This window comes from Myxocyprinus asiaticus, chromosome 25 (genome assembly GCF_019703515.2).
Source record: "Myxocyprinus asiaticus isolate MX2 ecotype Aquarium Trade chromosome 25, UBuf_Myxa_2, whole genome shotgun sequence".
Taxonomy (NCBI): domain Eukaryota; kingdom Metazoa; phylum Chordata; class Actinopteri; order Cypriniformes; family Catostomidae; genus Myxocyprinus; species Myxocyprinus asiaticus.
In genome coordinates this window covers 10,026,187-10,043,351 of record NC_059368.1, presented here as the reverse complement: position 1 = coordinate 10,043,351, position 17,165 = coordinate 10,026,187, and the positions used below count along the sequence as shown (strand labels likewise).

General features: G+C 37.1%; 2 protein-coding genes across 2 annotated transcripts; one reads left to right on the top strand and one right to left on the bottom strand.

The window, feature by feature from the left end:
• Positions 1-5,290: 5,290 nt before the first annotated feature.
• LOC127416077 (coiled-coil domain-containing protein 25) lies at positions 5,291-11,634 on the bottom strand. Its single transcript, XM_051655197.1, has 9 exons — positions 11,435-11,634; positions 6,962-7,009; positions 6,832-6,871; positions 6,671-6,722; positions 6,523-6,598; positions 6,334-6,437; positions 5,980-6,182; positions 5,760-5,805; positions 5,291-5,608 (listed from the first exon to the last, which is right to left on the bottom strand). The coding sequence occupies exons 1-9, from the start codon at positions 11,457-11,459 to the stop codon at positions 5,579-5,581; spliced, it is 624 nt and encodes a 207-aa protein (XP_051511157.1). The 5' UTR covers positions 11,460-11,634; the 3' UTR covers positions 5,291-5,578.
• Positions 11,635-11,685: 51 nt separating this feature from the next.
• Positions 11,686-17,152, top strand: LOC127416047 (N-acetyltransferase ESCO2-like). Its single transcript, XM_051655155.1, has 11 exons — positions 11,686-11,806; positions 12,356-12,410; positions 12,526-13,453; positions 13,539-13,620; positions 14,927-14,963; positions 15,094-15,235; positions 15,312-15,443; positions 15,546-15,635; positions 15,735-15,878; positions 16,385-16,569; positions 16,679-17,152. Exons 2-11 carry the CDS (start codon positions 12,367-12,369, stop codon positions 16,809-16,811), a joined length of 1,917 nt encoding a protein of 638 aa, XP_051511115.1. The 5' UTR covers positions 11,686-11,806; positions 12,356-12,366; the 3' UTR covers positions 16,812-17,152.
• The last annotated feature ends 13 nt before the right edge of the window (positions 17,153-17,165 follow it).

Below are 17,165 nucleotides of genomic sequence, written 5' to 3'. Positions count from 1 at the left end.
TTATTTACATTATGATGTTTATATTTTTCAAAATTCTAAAACTTGTTTATTGCCAGATTTTCAATGCAGTCTGGACCCCACTGTATATATAGTTGTGCTCAAACATTTGCATACCCTTGGAGAATTGGTAATATATGTACCATTTTTAAAGAAAACATGAGTGAGCAGGCAAAACACATTTCTTTCATTTCTTATGGGATTCATATTCAACTGTAGGTTATAACAGAATGGCACAATCATAAAACAAAACATGGCAACAAAGAAAAAAATGAAATGACCCCTGTTCAAAAGTCTGCATACCCTTAGTTCTTAATACTGTGTATTGCCCCCTTTAGCATCAATGACAGTGTGCAGTCTTTTGTAATAGTTGTCTATGAGGCCCCAAATTCTTGCAGGTGGTATAACTGCCCATTCGTCTTGGCAAAATGCCTCCAGGTCATGCAAAGTCTTTGGTCTTCTTGCATGAACCGCATGTTTGAGATCTCCCCAGAGTGACTCGATGATATTAAGGTCAGGAGACTGTGATGGCCACTCCAGAACCTTCACCTTTTTCTGCTGTAACCACTGGAGGGTCAACTTGGCCTTGTGCTTAGGGTCATTGTCATGCTGGAAAGTCCAAGAGAGTCCCATGTGCAGCTTTAGTGCAGAAGAATGCAAATTGTCTGCCAGTATTTTCTGATAACATGCTGCACTCATCTTGCCATCAATTTTCACAAGATTCCCCGTGCCTTTAGAGCTCACACACCCCCAAAACATCAGTGAGCCACCACCTTGCTTCACAGTGGGGATGGTATTCTTTTCACTATAGGCCTTGTTGACCCCTCTCCAAACATGGTTGTGACCATAAAGCTCTATTTTGGTATCGTCACTCCAAATTACAGGGTGCCAGAAGCTGTGAGGTGTGTCAAGGTGTTGTCGAGCATATTGTAACCGAGCTTTTTTGTGGCATTGGCACAGTAAAGGCTTCTTTCTGGCAACTCGACCATGAAACTCATTTTTGATCAAGTATCGTCGTATTGTGCTCCTTGAAACAACCACACCATCTTTTTCCAGAGCAGCCTGTATTTCTCCTGCGGTTACCTGTGGGTTTTTCTTTGTATCCCGAACAATTCTTCTGGCAGTTGTGTCTGAAATCTTTCTTGGTCTACCTGGCCTTGGCTTGGTATCAAGAGGTCCCAGAATTTTCCACTTCTTAATAAGTGATTGAACAGTCCTGACTGGCATTTTCAAGGCTTTGGATATCTTTTTATATCCTTTTCAATATTTATAAAGTTCCATTACCTTGTTACGCAGGTTTTTTGACAGTTTTTTTTTCTGCTCCCCATGGCTCAGTATCTAGCCTGCTCAGTGCATCCACGTGAGAGCTAACAAACTCATTGACTATTTATACACAGGCACTAATTGCAATTTAAAAAGCCACAGGTGTGGGAAATTAACCTTTAATTGCCATTTAAACCTGTGTGTCACCTTGAGTGTCTGTAACAAGGCCAAACATTCAAGGTTATGTAAACTTTTGATCAGGGCCATTTGGGTGATTTCTGTTATCATTATGATTTAAAAACGAGCCAAACAACTATGTGATAATAAATGGCTTCATATGATCACTATCCTTAAATAAAAGATTGTTTTGCATGATCAGTCATATTTTCAAAATCAATGCCAAAATTTCACAATTTCTGCCAGGGTATGCAAACTTTTGAGCACAACTGTATCTTCACAAAATAAATAATAATAAAAAATACACCAAACAAAGTTTTTCCATCGTGACAGTATGATTTAGTCTCAGTATAACATTGTCTCACCAAGAGGATGTTACTTCCAGTTTAAATCTAATTTACGTTAATACAGACAAGTCTTTTGTAAGTGTTTCCCTGGAAAGGTCTGTGCTTTAATAGGGCCATGCCATTGACTTAAAAGAATGTGACTGAATCTTTCCTATAAACACAAACCAGAAACATCCAACCAGCAAAGGACATCTGAGGTGGCAATCCAAGGTCATATTTTCCAGCCTGGAACAGAGACGCCTCCTTCACAGAATAAATTTTTTATCTGTCTGTACCACAACAAATGTGTTTAGGAGGATGTCTTTTGAAGGATGTGGTCTGTCAGCAGCTTTTAGCCACAACATAGGTACTCTTGCTATTGTTTTTGTTGTAGCGCTAAACTGATTTGGATTTAGACTTGAATTAAGCTAAAATATTTATTGTGAACTGAGAAAAAACCTTGGCAGTTGTTGTACAGTATCTGAAGATGTACATTTGCATTAAAAAAAACTTATTTGGCCAGAAAATTTGTTCATTTCTTTAAAAATAACAAAAATCTTTCAGCAACCTTAGCCCCTCAAAAGTCTTAATTATTTTCGCTTAGATAATTTACTTGCCTCAAGGTAGAACAGAGTGAAAACGTTTTTTGTAGTCTACAACTATAACTCAGTGAATGATTGAATGAAACAACGAATGAAGAGTCAACCAATAAGATCATTTAAATATACAATTTTTAAAGGTGCTCAAGTTTTTGTTCATGCCGTCTTGGACTTACGATTGACACCTTGGGGTGTGGATGCAGCATCATTCAAACACAATTGTTTTCATTAAAGGTGCCATTGTAGAAAATCACTATTCTCAGTCAGCCATTATCAATTTAATTTTTTATCCACAAGTGAGTGCCCAATAACAGGGCAGGTACTGAGATTGAGTGGAATAACTCCAGAAGATGCGTGAGTAAATCCGCTCTATCTCTCCCTCTCTCTCACGTGCAGCTGTCAGCAGCGTGTTTGAGCACCTGTTGAAATTAATGTGAGCGTGCGCAGTGAGGGAGTGCTTCGTCAGAGAGTTACTGAACTTAAGATGTTACAGATGTATAAGCTTTTCTAAACCTGTTAATTCAACATGGCATTATACTGCGTCTCCATTAGCGAGTGTCACGATAAAACTATCGCTCCTGTTAATAATGAACAAAACTGTTAACGTTGCAAGCGCATGATGTTGAAGGGATCTATAGTTTTGACACCTTTCATATCTTGCTGCTCCATCATCAGTCATAATGCAGCATGTTTGACAAGAAAGGCAGAAATACTAAAAATGCTTTGTGTACCAGCTACATGGTGAAGAGAAACACTTAAACACCTTTTACATCTCTCATCTCCATCTCTCCATCCATGGTCAGAAATTAACAGGGGCTCTAGGCAAAAATGTCCCCTAAATTCAAAATATGGGGGCAAAAAATGCCCCGCAAAGAGTTCTTGTAGTTTTATAAATAACATCTGATAACCTATAGGCCTACTTCCAAATACATACATTGCAATCTTCATTGGAATTTTTGCTGAACATAATTTGTTTCGTGGTGTCTGTTGTGCAGAGTGAGTAGTGGATGATCGTGCCATGAACACGCACAATCGGGCACTCGCTTCTCATGCTCCGTATCAGTTCGGTGTTGTGCTCACGTGCTAAATTACATTACCATCCAGTCCTTTTGTTCAAAATATACTGTCCTAGTAACAGGCGGTTCTAGAGCCCCCACTGTTAAGAAGTCCTGGAATCGCCTATGCCTAATAAGTAACACTGTCACTCCCTGTGCTATAGCCTACTTACCTTACCATCGGTTCATCTCACTTATGCATCTCTCTGTTTGAAAAGCCTCCTCACCTGCTAGAAGCTAAAAGTGCGGGAGGGATGGATGTTATATCAGGTCTGAGAGATCACAAAATATAATGTAACCAAATGCTACAATGTAGTTAATAATAATATTAACAAAAATAATATCTAGATAAATAGCTTGATGTGAAATAAAACATTATTAATGATACAATAATAATTTTACATTAACCACTTTAAGTGTATGAATCAAATCTCTGACAAATTTTCATTGTGAAATGTTTATTTTTGAATTGTTTTCTTCAATTGGCATGAAGGAGTTGCCAAGATTTTTTAAGCTCCTCATTCCAAATCTGGAGAAATGCTGTCATCTCCTCTATGTCGGTGCATTAGTTTCATAGGCTATGTTAATTTAATAGCCAAGATGTTTGGAAATATTTGAATGAGAAAAAAAGTTTTGTTTCAGAACCAATGCACATTATGCAATGTACAGATAATGCAATTTTTTTTTATTATCGAAACATGCCATTATATAAACAGTACTGATGTCATGTGAGTCAACATAATTTTATTAAAATGTTACAAAATTGAAATTGATTTCTATAGGAGTGCAACTTTTTGACTTAAGGCATTTACATGAAAGGACCCGTGTGGGGTAGTTTTTCAGGCCTACTAGTGTTTTGTCCGTGAACAAAACAATGTTTTTGAAAGAATCTTTTAAGTCAACGAATCGTTCTTGTTCACTTCCATTGTTTCGGTTGTAAACAACTCTGTTTTGTAATAAATGATTACTTGACTCACTATGATAACTATCCCAGTGACTAAAAAGCTTTGTTCAGTCACCAAAAAGATTAGTTCTGTCAACATTTCTGCAGATTGCTAATCTTAAGAAATCTTTACTGAACAATTGTTTTGGTTAACATATTCAAATGACTTTGAGTCTATGGGATTAATAAAATTCTCCACCACAAATTATACAGATGAGGCAACAATGGAAATAATCAAATCCACATTCAAATGGGAATATGAATGTATGTAAATATTCAAATAAATGAATATTCAGACGAATCTCATGCTAAAAGCTCACATTTGGCTGGTGCAGAGAAACACTTCCATCTAGTGGAAAATACTCTTATTGAATGAAAGTGAATCATGCAAATTCACTTGAATATTTATTTTTTATTTTTTTAATTGTGCAGGATATTTATCTTGTTTTTAATGAAAAATAGATAATCAATTAAATCAAATCAATGAAACAGTTCACCAAAGGCTTTATACAGTGTCTTGGTAAAGCTTCTGATTCCCAATTTCAGATATTTTAGTAGTAAATAGAACCTCTAGAAATGTGTTTGTTTCTTAGTGTACAGTTCACCCAGCTGCCTTTTCTGCATATTGTAAATAACTTTGTCCATTTCAGTAGCAGATAATAGTATTTAAATGTTACAAAATAATATTGATATATCGGAGATTAGGAAATGAACTGAGAGTCAAAGATGTATTTATTGTACAACATCAAAGGAATAAAAATCTAAGAGCTTGTTGTTCAATCATTTATGCTGTCCCTCCTGCAAGGTATATCATTTATAATCACAAATACCACCTAGTTCTTAGTGTACACATCAATAAGTGACAAATCTGCACAGTGAATATCTTTCATTCACTGAGAGCAATAACAAAACTTAACACAGAATCAGAACTCTCCAAATTCTTGTTTAATGAGCAGTCTACTCAATCTTGACATTTACAGAGCATTCTTTTCTTTACATTACTTATTTTATTGATATTTTCAAGGGAATGGTGGAGCCAACTGCTCTAGAAAAGTCCTGGCATTGTGCTTTATTGGCACAAGTACGGTTTCCGATCATTCCTAAGATCATACATTTTCGATGCCTCTAGTGCACATTGAGCTCCTTTGAACGTGCACTGACAAACTTTAAGATACTGTAGGGAAAGATGCTGGTTTTCTTTATCGCAGATCCATTACTTTACATGAAGTCATCTGAATCATAGCCATCCTGCATAAACATAATTTTGAGTCATCATGTAGCACAGTGTTAATATTTAGCAGAATAGTAAAGCTAAAATTTATAATTTTTGTTCCACTACTATGCATGTTAAGCTGGTTTCAAAAAGTTACTTCAGCTGTAAGCACTAACGACATATTACCTCATTTGTGGTCATGTTGTCACTCTTCATAAGTGATGAATAATTCCTAAAAGACAGGCAGATTTTGTAAGTACAACAAGGTAAATACACACTGCCACACTTTCAGTTTGTGAATGCAACTTTCAATAACAAAGGTTTCAGAGGACTGATATACTGATATAAATTATTTTTTCAATTCATAATGTGCAAGCACTGAATGGCGATCAGACATGCACAGCACCTTAATTCCTCCATGTCTTTTTTCTTCTTCATTTCCTCCTTCTCTTTCTTTTTCTGCTCTTGTATCTGAGCTTTCTTCTTGTTTCTCTCCTCTCTGTCCCTAGACTCCTTCTCGGCTGCAAGATCAGGATTGCGCTCCTCTTTCGTTTTCTCCAGTCTGTTGATGATTTCATTAATTTTCTTCTCTACTGCCACAATTTTCACCTGTTGATATTAAGGTTTTTCATAAGTAATTGGGTATTTTATAAAGGATTTGCAGTTATTTAGAAGATTTGAAGTTGCACGGTGTTATTACATCTACAGAAATAACATTCCCAATAGTTCAAGCAGATTGTTGAATAATCTTTCATCATACCTCCTTCTGTCTATGAAATCCTATCTGCCCGACATCCATGTCTGCAGTTTTTTTCAGATTGCTCCATGGTGTGTAGACAACATTAATATTGTTCATTTTGCAACCTGAAAATAAAACAGTTATCTGAAAACAACTTAAACGTAAGTGTTAAAAACAATTCTGATGTTTTTCCTCGAACAAAGCTTGTACCTTGAATGCTGTTGTTTTTCACCAGCTGTGCACAGTCAATCAGAACCTCTTTTGGTATGTCTTCTATCGTTATACCCTTCAGTCAAGGAAATATCTAAATGAAGTGACGTTGTCAACAAAGAAAATATTTTTAAGAACAAAAACTTACCTTGGGCATTCTGAGATATACATGGGCAGATGAGAGCTTGTCCACATGGAACCTGGAACCACAAAAACATTCATGAAGGTTCACTTGAACTATAACACGAATACCATACCACAGCATCTGATTTTAGTAGCTAACTGAACAAATACTAAAATTGTTCTCACCAAATATCTTCAGGCCATCCATATTTTATAAGATCTTCATCTGATTGGGGGGCGGGGGGGGGGAAACAGCTGTCATTGGCCAGTAAGCAGAGGATAAAATACAATTGTTGATGAGAGAATCAGTACATACTTTCATATTTGTCTTTACCCATGTAGATGGTATAGTGTGGTGAGACAACTGTAAAAGAAGAGAAAACATGCCAATTTTTAAGGTTTCATTTGATTATTACATTTGGTTTCATCAAATGTAATATATATATAATTTAATACTTATACATATTTAATTAATTAATAAATAATATTTGTTCTATATAAATTATTTTTTATTATTACATTAATATATATGTAAAATATTATTTTTTTCATCAAATGTAATTCCATTTTATTGTATTAAATTTTATTAGTAAATAACTGATATATATATATATATATATATATATATATATATATATATATATATATATATATAAATACTATACTGTATATACTTATATTTAATTTACTACTAAAACATTAAATTTGATGACTAATATATATATATATATATATATATATATATATATATATATATATATATATATATATACATATATACACATTATATGGCCAAAAGTTTGTGGACACCCCCTTCTAATTTACGAATTTGGTTACTCCATTAAATCCAGTAAAGAAAAATCTTAATGTTTCTTTATGTAATGGCTTGGGCTTTGTGTGCTTCCAAATTTGTGGCAACTGTTTGGGGATAGCCCTTTTCTGTTCCAGCATGACAATGCCCCTGTGAACAAAGTGAGGTCCATAAAGAAACGGTTTACTGTGTCTGGCGTGGAAGAAATTGACTGGCCTGCACAAAGCCCAGACCTGAACCCCACTGATCACTTTTGGGGTGAACTGGAACAGCATATAATAAATAAATGTGCAAAAGATATATATATATATATACATACATATTCATATATAACATATTCATCAAATTTAATATGTTTAAGTATTCAATTTAATTCATGTATACAGTAGTGGCCAAACAATTTGGCACCCTTGGTAAATACGCACATAGAAGGCTGTGAAAAAACAATCTGCATTGTTTAGCCTTTTGATCTTTCATTCAAAAAATTCACAAAAATCTAACCTTTAGTTGAAGTAAAACAACTGAAACAGGGGAAATGTCTCATTATTAAATAAATATTTTTCTCCAAAACGTATTGGCCAGAATTGTCACCCTTTTATTCAATACTTTTTGCAGCCTCCCTTTGCCAAGATAAAAGTTCTGAGTCTTCTCTAATAATGCCTAATGAGGTCAGAGAACACCTTGCAAGGGATCTGAGACCATTCCTCCATACAGAATGTCTCCAGATCCTTCAAATTCTGACATCTATATTGGTGGACTCTCTTCTTCAGTTCATCCCACAAATGTTTGGTCAGTGAACCATTTTTGTGTTGATTTTGATGTTTGTTTTGGATCATTGTCCTGCTGGAAGATCCAACCAGGGCCCATTTTAAGCTTTCTGGCAGAGGCAGCCAGGTTTTGATTTTTTTTTTTTTTTTGTTGGTATTTGATATAGTCCATGATTCATTGTATCCGAATAAGATGTCCAGGACCTCTGGCAGAAAAACAGCCCCACAACATTCAAGATGCAGCACCACATTTAACCGTGGGCATTGGGTACTTCATCTCTGTGTACGCCAAACCCATCTTGCTGCCAAAAAGCTTTTTTTGTTTGTTTCATCTGACCATAGAACCTGGTCACATTTGAAGTTCCAGTAGTGTCTGTCAAACTGAAGACACTTGAGTTTGTTGTTGGATGAGAGCAGAGGTTTTTTTTCTTGAAACCCTCCCAAACAACTTGTGGTGAAGTAGGTGATGTCTGATTTATTTTTATTTCTTTTATTTTTTTAGACTTTCTGACCCCAAGACCCAAATAATTTCTACAATTCTCCAGCTGTAATCCTTGGAGATTCTTTGGCCACTTGAACCATCCTCCTCACTGTGCGAGGAGACAATACAGACACACGTCCTTTTCCAGGCCGATTCTTAACATCTCCAGTTGATTGGAACTTGTTAATTATTGCACTGATGGTGGAAATGGGCATTTTCAATGCTTTGGCTATTTTCTTATAGCCACTTCCCATTTTGTGAAGCTCAACAACCTTTTGCCGCACATCAGAACTATATTCTTTAATCTAACCCACTGTGATTGCTGATTAAGGGAATTTGGCCTGTGTGTTACCTCATATTTATACCCCTGTGAAACAGGAAATCATGGCTGAACAATTTCATGTTCCTAGTCATCCAGGTGCACTAAAAAATTTAAAATATGAATGGGAATTTTACTCATAAGAATTTCTAGGGGTGCCAATAATTGTGGCCAACATGTTTTGGAGACAAATATTTATTTACATTTATGCATTTGGCAGATGCTTTTATCCAAAGCGACTTACAGTACACTTATTACAGGGACAATCCCCCTGGAGCAACCTGGAGTTAAGTGCCTTGCTCAAGGACACAATGGTGATGACTGTCACTATGCCACCACCACTATTATTTAATAATGAGATATTCCCCTCTTTCAATTGTTTTACTTCAATCAAAGGTCAGATTTTTGTGCATTTTTTTAATGAAAGATCAAAAGGATAAACAATGCCGATTTTTTTTTTCACAGCCTTCTTTGCTCATATTTACCAAGGGTGCCAGTATTTTTGGCCACTACTGTGTGTATATATACACACACACACGTGTATGTGTGTGTGTGTGTGTGTGTGTGTATACACATACAGTGCTGTGGAAAAGTATTTGCCCCCATCCTGATTTCTTCCATTTTTGTGTATATCTCATACTAAATCATTTCACAAATTCAAACTAAATTGAACATAAAACAAAAGCAATCTGAGTAAACAAAGTACAGTTTTTAAATGATAATGTTATATATTGAAGCAAAAAAGTTATCCAATACCAACTGGACCTGTGTGGAAAAAGTATTTGCCCCCTTAGTTACTAAATCCTCAAACCTATGAAACTGCATTCATAATGGGGTTCAGCTGGACTAGACACACCCAGGCCTGATTACTGCCAGCCTTGTTCAATCAAATCAACACCTAAATAGAACTTTTTCAGCAGCATGAAGTTGGATAAAAGGTCTTACACAGTAGCACACTATGCCAAGGTTAAAAATTCCAGAAATGATGAGGAAAAAGGTGATTAAAATACATCAGTCAGGGAAGGGTTACAAAGCTATTTCAAAGGCTCTGGGACTCCAAAGAACCACAGTGAAAGCCATTATGTCCAAATGGAGAAAACTTGGCACAGTAGTGAACCTTCCCAGAAGGGGCCGACCTTCCAAAATTCCTCCAAGAGCACAGCGACGACTCATCCAGAAAGTCCCAAAAAAAGCCAAGGACAACGTCGAAGGAACTGCAGGCCTCTCTCGCATCAATAAAGGTCACTGTTCGTGACTCCACTGTCAGAAAGACACTAGCCGAAAATGCTATCCATGGAAGGGGGGCAAGGTGAAAACCACTGCTAACACAGAAGAACATTAAGGCTTGCCTGAATTTTGCCAGAACACACCTAAAACATTTTGGGAGACTCCGTCGAACTGTTGTGAAAGTGGAAATGTTTGGAAGACAGGGGTCCCATTATATCTGGCGTAAATCAAACACAGAATTCCACAAAAAGAACATACCTACGGTCAAGCATGGTGGTGGTAGTGTGATGGTGTGGGGATGCTTTGCTGCTTAAGGTCTGCTCTCTACCAGAAAATCCTAAAGGAGAATGTCCTGTCATCAGTCCGTGAGTTGAAGCTCAAGCGCAACTGGAATATGCAGCAAGACAATGATCCAAAGCATAGGAGTAAGTCCACCTCTGAATGGCTCAAAAGAAGCAAAATTAAAGTTTTGGAGTGGCCTAGTCAAAGTCCTGACTTGAACCCGACTGAGATACTGTGGCAGGACCTTAAACGGGCAGTTCATGCTCGAAAACCCTCCAATGTGGTGGGCCTAAATTCCACCACAGCGTTGTGAAAGTCTGATCTCCAGTTATTGGAAGCGTTTGTTTGCAGCTGTTGCTGCTAAAGGTGGCACAATCAGCTGTTAAGTTTAAGGGGCATTTAGTTTTTCACATGGGTGATATGTGTTGAATTTTTTTTTTTTTTTTTTTTCAATAAAAAACTGTATTTTGTGTTTACTCAGGTTGGCTTTGTTTTATGTTATATCTCGTTTGAAGATCTAAAATAATTTAGTATTAAAAATACACAAAAATAGAATTAACTGGTAAGAGGCAAATACTTTTTCACAACATACATATATATATATACCTTTTGCACATTTACTATGTAATTATAAGTACTCTGTTGTACCATGTAAATACCATGGTATATGAATATGGTAATCATAACAGTACCATGGTTTTACCATCTAATATCATCACTCTGCCATTGTACTTTTTTTGAAAGGGTGGTGTACAAACAGTTGTGGTTAATAGGCATATATTGCTGGGCCGCCTTATATAAAAGAACTATTTTAGGATGTCATAACACAATTTACAGCCAGGTAAAAGTGTTTATACTCTCATTGTTGACATCAACAGAGCAAACAGTAGTTCACTACTCACCAGCGCTTGTAAAGTAAAACACCATCTTTCCTCAAACACAACCTTTAGAAGGTTACACTTAAAATAAAAAAAGACCTAAGACCACATTAGAGGTAAATGGGATCTATAATGATGTATATTAGAGGCACATGTCCTCTGTAAAATCCATTCCGACGAAAACAAGAACATTCAGAAATTGCCACCGGAAGTTGCCACGAACACACGCTGGTTCCGTTTCCGTTTCCGTTTGCGCCACTTACGAGTTACACAAGTTTGGCGCGCTGTTTCAAAACAGATCGCGGGAGAAACTGAGAGACATTTGCCGCGGATATTTGTGTAAAGGACGGGTTTTCAGACACCAAACTGAAAATCGAGCAGTATTTGTTGTCTTTGGTAAGTGGTTTATAATCAGTCTGTATAGTTACTGTTGCAATATTTGGTGAGGTGTTTCATGTTTAGTGTTGAGTGAGGAGTTTTTTTGTGAGGGGCTGCTTGTTGACATCTTCGCGCTTAAAAAGGTGCAAAGAGGTTCTTGTAAGGCAAATGTTGTGAGGTTGATCAAATGTTTTTCAAGCATTTGCAAGATTAGTTGTCTATTTGACATCTTTTCGTGATGTGTTACTTATGTTGTATTAGAAGAGTTTTGTGTTCCGCGTTTTTGAAAAGGTCGTGCATTCAGAATATATCTGGTACATTATAATTGGGCTTTACCTGTACAGTTTTCTTTATGGAGTGTACTGCTGAGGTGTATAGTTAAAGTACTGTCAGTAGTCTCATTTTAAGTGAGCTGAGGATATAAAGTACTTCAGAGCTTTTACTAAGCTAGTATAGTAAGCATGAATGGGATATAAAGATAATACTATACAACATGTAACTGAAGTCTGTGAAGTGAAATATGCTTTGGCATGATCATATATTTTCTATTTTATTTTCATATTTCAGGTGATTTGAGGATGTTATCCCGAAAAAGAAAGCATGGCTCTCCTGACGCTGAGAGGTATGTAATGCATTTTTATCAGATGTTTGAAATGTTCTGTGCTTTTTTTTTTGCTTTTTTTTTTTGACACTGAGTGTGAACTAATTTATTTATTTTATTTTTAACCCTCCCTCAGTAACCCATCTAAGAAGCACATAATAAGCCCGAACAATTCTCCAAGGAGACGGGCCACTCGACAAAAAGAGAATATTCCTGTCTCTTTGGCATCACCCCAAAAGATTCAAGCCGCATCACATTCTCTCAGTACACCCAAAAAGATGCAGAGGTTCTTTTCATTAGAGTCTCCCCCAAAAAGAGCCTCGCCACGCAAAACAACTCTGCGTGCAGGGTCCTTCTACAGCAAGCAGAAACCTCTATATCTCACCCCTCTTGAAAGGAAACTGTTAAAAGAAGCCAAATCTCCACCATTGATCTCAAGCAAAGATACATCACACTCCTCTTCAACTGCTGGGTACCCTGTTAAAAAAACAGTGCATAAGGTTCCAAATAAAGTCACCGGTCCCCAGTCTAATCTGAAAGGTTACTTCACTGCTAAACCCAAGACAAAAAGTCCGTCTGACGTGAAAACGAATCCATCAAAGGGCATGCAAGAGCGACCTCAAGCCCCTTTTACATTTAACAGTATGAAATTTAAAGGCAAACCCAAGCTTGTTGTGGGAGCAGCGTTCTTCAACACTGGAAAGAAGCCAACTTCAATGTTCAAAAAATCTGCTCAAAACAAGCCCAAACAATCTTCAAGCTATGACAAACCCAATGCTCAGAAGTCCTTAAAGGAAAAAGTAGTGACAACAGCACCAGGAGAGCGTTCTCCAGTCCGTCATGCCGTCTTTTTAAAAAAGCACCTGGAAGTGCCCAAAACGGCAAGTAAAATTGCCAACGATGAAGTTGCTGAGTCCAGTGAGTCAGCACAGGTGGCATTGAGTCCTGCGCAGATGTCCCCTCGTGAACTGGCTGGTTTGTATGGTATTACAAAAGAATTAAAGGTGGTTTTGAGAAGATCTGTTAGCCCCAACAAATCCTGCTGCTCTGAAGGTGCTAGCCAGGTAGGTTTTAGTAATTCAATCGTCTGAATTTCAAATGTGAAGCTTTCGCATCTGTATCTCCTAACCCTGTCTGTAACTCTAAAAGGTTTTCCAGAACTCACCCAGAAAAACTGATTCGGTGTGTGATGTGAGTGACATGCCTTCATCAGATCACAACTCCTTTGAAGGTATAATAAAATAATACAAAAAAATCAAAATACAGTAGAGGAACTACTTTTCTGATTAGAGGCTTAAATTAAGTAAATTGGTATTTTAACATTTATTAGTATTTTTATTGTTCTTGTCATCTTGGACCTACAGTGACATCTAGTGGTGTGGATGCAGCATCATTCAAAATCAGTAGATTTCTGTTACAGATGCCATTTTGGAAATTCACTATTCACAATCAGCCATGATTAATTTAATCCAAGAGTGAAAGTGTCCAATAACAAAGCGAGTAGTATTCAGCTGGTTATGTGATTCTAAAATGGCAGCCCCCATGAGGGCACCCCTGCCCCATGTAGAATAAAACAGATTTTATAAGGATACTGATATGAGTCCTCATCTCATGTGAGTGCTCATTATTTTATACATATATTTCAAAATTACAATTAATTTCTTTAGGAGTTAAACTTTTTTAATGGGTAAAAAAATTAAAGGTTAAAGGTGCACTTTTTTTATATATCGTCTTGGACTTACACTGACACCTAGTGGTGTGGAGGCAGCATCATTCACACACAATGGTTTTCAGTAGCCGATGCCTTTGTCAATGTATTATTCACAGTCACCCATGATTAACTGAATCTATAAGTGAAAGTGTCCAGTAACAGGGTGGTTACTGAGATTAAGCGAGTACTATTCGGCTGGTCATGTGATCATAACGTGGCAGCCCCCATGAGGGGACTCTTTCAGTGTAGATTTAAACGGCTTTTATAAGGTTACTGATACGAGTAGAGTCTTCATCTCACGAATGCTCGTGATTTTACGTATATTTTTCAAAATGACTTTTAATTTCTTTTGGAGTAATTAGGATGAAAATGAATGGGTGCACCTTTAAATCTTACTAAATGTGTCCATGTCACATTGCCCCCCCCCCAAAAAGAAAGAAAATGAAGCCTATTTTTATACCAGTACGATTTTTATTTTTGGTATTGTGACATTTTCATGTCAACTAACCACATTTCTGCCCTGATTTTTATTGCTGTAATTCAAAATCAGTATGTGCATGATTATTTAATTTTTTTCTTTCCTTTTACTGTAACGAAAATTGGGGTGGATACTTGATTGTCATGAAAATGTTGTCACAATGCAAATAAGTTTGATCTTAATATAGACTTAAAATTTTATCTTTTTGCAAAATACATGTTCTTATTGTTTTCTCCTTGATTTTGCGATTTGAAATTTAACCTGGACATGTTCTTGACTGGTTTCGTAAGGTTCACCTGATTGTATCGTATTACATTATTTTAAATATGATTTATTTTTTGTCTTTAGAAGGGTCATCTTTGTATCCCATCTTTGGCTCTAAAAGGTAAGACAGTCAACATGCATTGTTTCCACATGCAATATAAGAACTCCTCCTTGCATAATGTTTCCATGTTTGAAAATATATGCCCTTTTTTTTTTTAGCCTCTATCAGTTCTTATTGTCTTTTATCTTAGATCCCAGAAAAAAGGAACTTTGTCACCTCCGCTCAACACCAGCACCCCATCTGCACTGACTGGAACCCCTGCTCTCAAAGCCAAAGAGAGGAGTGTCATGAGACGTGAGATGAAGAAGCAAACAGATAACCAGCTCATCATTGTGAGTAGAAAGTGGAATAGACAGAAATAAGTCAGTGATACTGACTTTACTGGTTAATGTTTCATTTACTATGTAGGATGCTGGTCAGAAACAGTTTGGTGCTACCACTTGTGGTTCCTGTGGCATGCTCTACAGCACAGATAGTCCAGAGGACAACTTCCAGCACACACAGTTCCATCAGCGCTTCCTGGACACTATTAAGTTTGTGGTGAGCTGTCTTGATGCTGATCAGTGCAGTCCAGAAGTTGTAGCATCATATTGTATTGTAACTGAATTGGTGATTTTTGCATATATTTGTATCCATTTTTAGGGCTGGAAAAAAGAGAGGGTTGTGGCTGAGTTCTGGGATGGAAAGATCATTCTTGTTCTTCCTGACGATCCAAAATATGCAACTAAAAAGGTATGCTCTCAGTGCCTGCTTATAGAACATTCAAGCATGTGGTAACTCTCCACAAGTTCTGTCCAGGTAAATGTTATAAGCTATACTGCTCCGTTTCAGGCAGACGATGTGAGACGCATTGCGGACAGTGAACTGGGCTTCCAGCAGGTCACTCTCAGCAGCCCGAGCTCAGCTAAAACCTACCTGTTCATTAACAGTGACAGAATGGTAGTGGGATGTCTGGTGGCTGAGAACATTAGACTGGTGAGTCTTCGCAACTATAAAGTATTTATGCTGTCTTGAATTAAAGCCTGAGGTTAGTTTGTATTTGTTTACATTTGTAAGTTCATACATTTAGGCCATCACTATAGTCTAGACCAGGGGTGTCAAACTCGGTTCCTGGAGTCCAGCAGAGTTAATCTCCAACCCTAATTAAACAGACCTGAAGCAGCTAATCAAGGTCTTCAGGAGTGCTTGAAGATTACAAGGAGGCATTTTAGAGCAGGGCTGGAACTAAACTCTGCAGGGCTGTGGCCCTCCAGGAACTGAGTTTGACACCCCTGGTCTAGACAGTGCCTCAAACTTGGAAATAAGCAAAAACCACCAACATAGATTTTCATTTAAAAAAAAAAAGCTATTTGAAAGCTGTGAGGATTGGATACATCTTTATGTATCAAACACAAACTGGGTAAGTTGAATGGAGGTTTACGCTTTTCTTTGGAGCTATCATATGACTGTTGGGCGAGGTTCTAAGTACTTGGATTTTCTAGGCATTTCGGGTGTTGGAGCAGCCAGAGAATCCCAAAGACATGAACAAGGAGGACTTCATGGAGCACCACAGAGCCTGGTGCTGCTCCACCGTGCCAGAAAAAGCAATCTGTGGCGTCAGTCGCATCTGGGTCTTCAGTCTGTTGAGGAGGCAGGGCATCGGCACTCGAATGCTGGACACTGTCAGGTACTAAACATTTTAGGATTGGCCTTTAGGAAATCATGACCTTTTAGATGGGATTTTGGATAAACAAGTTTGGTGTGTGTGTATAACAATTGTTTCTGTTTTGATTTAGAACTTCTTTCATGTATGGAAGCCACCTGACCAAGGAGGAAATCGCCTTTTCTGACCCTACACCTGAAGGCAAGCTGTTTGCCACAAAGTATTGCGGGACACCAACATTTCTGGTGTACAACTTTGTCAGTTAAAAGAAAATGTTCTTTTAGGTTTTAGTTTGACTGCATTTGTTAATGTTGTTGAGGATGTTTTGAATGGATTAAAGAAATTATTAGATGTTCAAATGTTGTTTATAAGGTAAATGTCCCCCTACGTTGTTCCTGCTTTGTACTTGGAGAAAATCTTTGTCTTCCTCTTGAGACTGAGGTTTTGTTTTTGATGTGATTCCATTAATTCATATGAAGGGAACGGTTTACGTTCTGTCATCGATTTCTTGTTAAAGTTTTGTAAAGTAAACAAAAAAAAAATCTCAATTGAAAAGTGCCATGTTTATGAGTTTGTTCTTTTAATAAATTATCATATTCACATGTTATGTATTTGTAGAT